Here is a 3524-nt window from a genome sequence, read left to right as displayed (position 1 = left end):
GAGATCAGGGAAGCTCAGAGTGGGTGGGGTCTTCTGGGAGAGGGAAAGAGCCAGAGTAGGGCCATTTGGCTTCTGCTTGAAGCCTGAGATCAACAGGAATGTCACTGTGAATATGAATTGCTAAGTGGGGAGAGAGAACTCAGTTGTTCCCCTTGTAAGTTTATCAGCACTGACCACTCACTGTATCTTGAAGACTGACATTCACAAAGCTGTCATGGTGATTTTCTATGTAAACCTCAAACTGGGTTCAGTGTAGCAGCAACCTGACATAGAACCCTCAGAAACCTGCAAATAAGCCCAGGCTCTGGGGCACTGATTTGCTCACAGGTATCTGAGCCTGTTCCAGGCAGTGTGGTTTAAACCAAAATCTAACTAGGCCTCCTCACAAAGTCCTAGTGCTCCTGGGCAAGAAGATAGAGCAGCAAGGACATCTAGAAGGTGTCCTCAGGTGTTGACAAGCCCTTGAGAATAAACAGAGCAGGGAAAGGGCAGAACATGAAGACACCGATTCTGTAGAGGAGGAGGACATAGAAGACATGGTGACACTCCCAAGATTCTGGGTATGGGCAGGGATCTGAGGGAGTGGGAGGTGCCTCCCCCAGAGGAGGGCACCTCCTGCAGTCTCATGGGCTGGGGGTGGAGTCTGATAAACTTCCAAGGGGAGAAGTGATAAGTTGATAAGTCAACAAGGGTGAAAAGTAGACACTTTCTTTTAGGGGACAGATTCAGGGGTTCTGAGGAATGGAGGTGAAGCTGCTGACCTCACCCCAACAAGACACACACGCACACACACACACACACACACCCCAAAGCTGAGATTTGAAGGCACTCAGGTTCAAATTTCTACCAAATGCAAAGGTCTTAACACTGATAGATTTTTCTCTCTCTCCTCTTAGCCTCACTTTTAACCTCTTGGATCTCTCCCATCACTGCCCAAGCCACTGTTGATGCAGCCCCACCCCATGTTCTTGAAGGAGCAAACGTTCTTCTACAGGTCAACAATGTGCCAGGCAAACTCATAGCCTTTTTCTGGCACAAGGGAAAGGATGTGCTTCCGACTGAGGAAATAGCCGGATTTATTGTATCCAGCGGGAGAACGGTTATGGGGCCTGCACACAGTGACAGAGAGACACTATACAGCAATGGATCCCTGCTCATCCAGAATGTCACCCGGAATGACACAGGAACCTACGCAGTGCGTATACTATGGGAAGGTTATGTTACGTACATAGCATCCACGGAGTTCCATGTACACCGTAAGTACATCTCTGTAACATCTGGGCCGGGGGTGGAGGCAATCCTACGTCACACATAGGGTTGTCAGTCCTGGATGACTCTCTATTATGGTCTCCACATTGTGATTCAAGCAGTTAGTAAAGTAAAAACACAGAGTTGAGAAATAAAACAGGATGTTTCACTGGAATCCACCCTCAGAGAAGAGGGAGTTTGGTTCCTGAGCCCAGGCATGACAGACTCTGCCCAGGGTCTAATGGATGCTCATCATGAATATGGCCTTGAGAAAGACCTTTCAGGACTCGGGCAGGGCCTGGCTGAAGAAACCATCAGAGTCTCACAGAGAGATGAGCACTGAAGCTTTGCTCCAGACCTCCATTTCAGGTTGGACCTGGAATCTGGGGAAGCTTGTGGACTGGTTTGTAATTTGACCCCCTTTTGGAGCTGACAGGGGACAATAATTGAGTGTGGGCTGGTGGCCTGCTGACTGTCAGCCTATGAGAGCAATGTCTGAGGTAGGTTACCTGGACATCTCCTCCTGAGACTAGGTGTGCTCAGCATAGGCAGCTAGCCAGCTGTTCTGAATGTCTTCTGAGACCTCACAGGAAGGTCAAGAGTCCTAAAGAGATAGAAGGAAAATTGTATAAAGGGCAGCCCCTTGACCTATGAGTTCCATCCCAGGGATTATTTCCTGCAGGCAAATGGTGGGAGATAAGGTCACCCTTCACTTAAGGTTAACTTGCCGGCATGGCAATGATCATTTACCATGAGTCCCATTATAGAGATAATGGGACAGGAAACGTAGTCACTTAGTGTCACACAGGCCACGGGTGGCACAAGTTACCTGTCCACAGTCAGATCTCCAGCCTTCCCACATGGAGACCTCAGGAGGTGACCTTTGGTCTTCCAGATCATTTTGAAGACTCAGGATTCTTTTAGGGTTCCCTGAGGTCTACAAAATAACACCTTTAAGATTAGCTGGGCCATCTTAACCCTGACAAATTATTTAATGAAAAAGAAAGAGAAGGCTATTGTATAATGGAGGGACCTGACTGTTGACACTCACTGTGGACCACTTCATTCTGTGGGCCCTGTGAGGTGGCTGAGATGTCTGAGTGGGAAGGACTCTCAGATGGTCCCCTCCACTGTTTTATCCACAGAGCCAGTGACTCCACCCTTCATCCAAGTCACCAACACCACAATCAAAGAGAAGGACCCTGTGTCCCTGACCTGCATCTCAAAAGACACTGGGATCTCCATCCGTTGGCTCTTCAATGGCAAGCGTCTGGAGCTCACAGACAGGATGAAGCTGTCACAGGACAACATCACCCTCAGAATAGAGTCTTTCAGGAAGGAGGATTCTGGGGTGTATGAGTGTGAGGTCTCCAATCCAGTCAGTTCTAAGAAGAGTGACTCCATTCAGCTGGACATAATGCATGCGTGACCTCCCCTTCGTTACTACTCCATAGTGTTGGGGTGGGGCAATTTCTTTATCAACAGTGTACAAAATGGCAGAAGTCACAAGGAGAAAAACACGGATCAGGATGCACATCCAACAAGCTTGGTGATGGCTGCACGTTATTCTCATGACAGAACACCAAGCAAGCGGAACATGTGCTGCACGCCTCTAACCCCAGCACACCAGACACAGAGACAGCTGGATCTCATTGAGCTTCAAAGACCCGGGAATTGGTACCCTGGCCACTGTATCCTGAAGACTGACATTCACAACCAAGTCAGTGTGACTCTCCAAGTAAAACTCAAACTGGGGCCAGTAAGCAGCAACATGACTTGGGACCCTGAGAAATCCATAAATAAACCCCAGAATCTGGGATACTATTTTTTTTGGCACATGCCTTTTTTTTAATTTTATTCTTTTATTAGTTAAATTTAGGAACAAGCTTGCTTCACATGTCAATCCCTTCTCCCTCTCCCTCTCCCTCTCCTCCCCCCAACATCCCATTTCTCCTACCCAGGCAGGGTAAGGCCCTCAAAAGGGGCTCCCCAAAGTCTACCACATCATCCTGGGCCAGGCCTAGGCCCTTTCCCATGTGTCCAGGCCAAGAGAGCATCCCTTCACATGGGATGGGCTCTCAAAATCCCTTCTTTTTTTTAAAGATCTTACATATTTAATACAGTGTGTTACCCTTGTACAAATGGAAAAAAATTAAGTTCAACATTTCTAGACAATATGGCTGTTAAGTTTTGTACAATGCCAACTCAACACGGTAAACTGGGATACTTTTTTCCAAAGTTGACAGCACAGCTAAAGTTTCCAAAAATTCAAATTA

The 3524-nt window shown here is 47.6% G+C and overlaps 1 protein-coding gene across 1 annotated transcript; it reads left to right on the top strand.

The window, feature by feature from the left end:
* Positions 1–836: 836 nt before the first annotated feature.
* On the top strand, positions 837–3037 carry LOC113837346 (carcinoembryonic antigen-related cell adhesion molecule 3-like). Its single transcript, XM_035449433.1, has 2 exons — positions 837–1256; positions 2394–3037. Exons 1-2 carry the CDS (start codon positions 1103–1105, stop codon positions 2675–2677), a joined length of 438 nt encoding a protein of 145 aa, XP_035305324.1. The 5' UTR covers positions 837–1102; the 3' UTR covers positions 2678–3037.
* The last annotated feature ends 487 nt before the right edge of the window (positions 3038–3524 follow it).

This window comes from Cricetulus griseus, chromosome 9 (genome assembly GCF_003668045.3).
Source record: "Cricetulus griseus strain 17A/GY chromosome 9, alternate assembly CriGri-PICRH-1.0, whole genome shotgun sequence".
Taxonomy (NCBI): domain Eukaryota; kingdom Metazoa; phylum Chordata; class Mammalia; order Rodentia; family Cricetidae; genus Cricetulus; species Cricetulus griseus.
Note: the sequence above shows the minus strand (reverse complement) of the source record. Positions and strands in the feature narration are given on the sequence as shown.

Coding starts and splice junctions, on each gene's coding strand:
- LOC113837346 (XM_035449433.1), top strand. CDS start 1,103: ATGGGGCCTGCACACAGTGACAGAGAGACACTATACAGCAATGGATCC. Junction 1,257..2,393: donor CACGGAGTTCCATGTACACC/GTAAGTACATCT, acceptor TTTTATCCACAG/AGCCAGTGACTCCACCCTTC.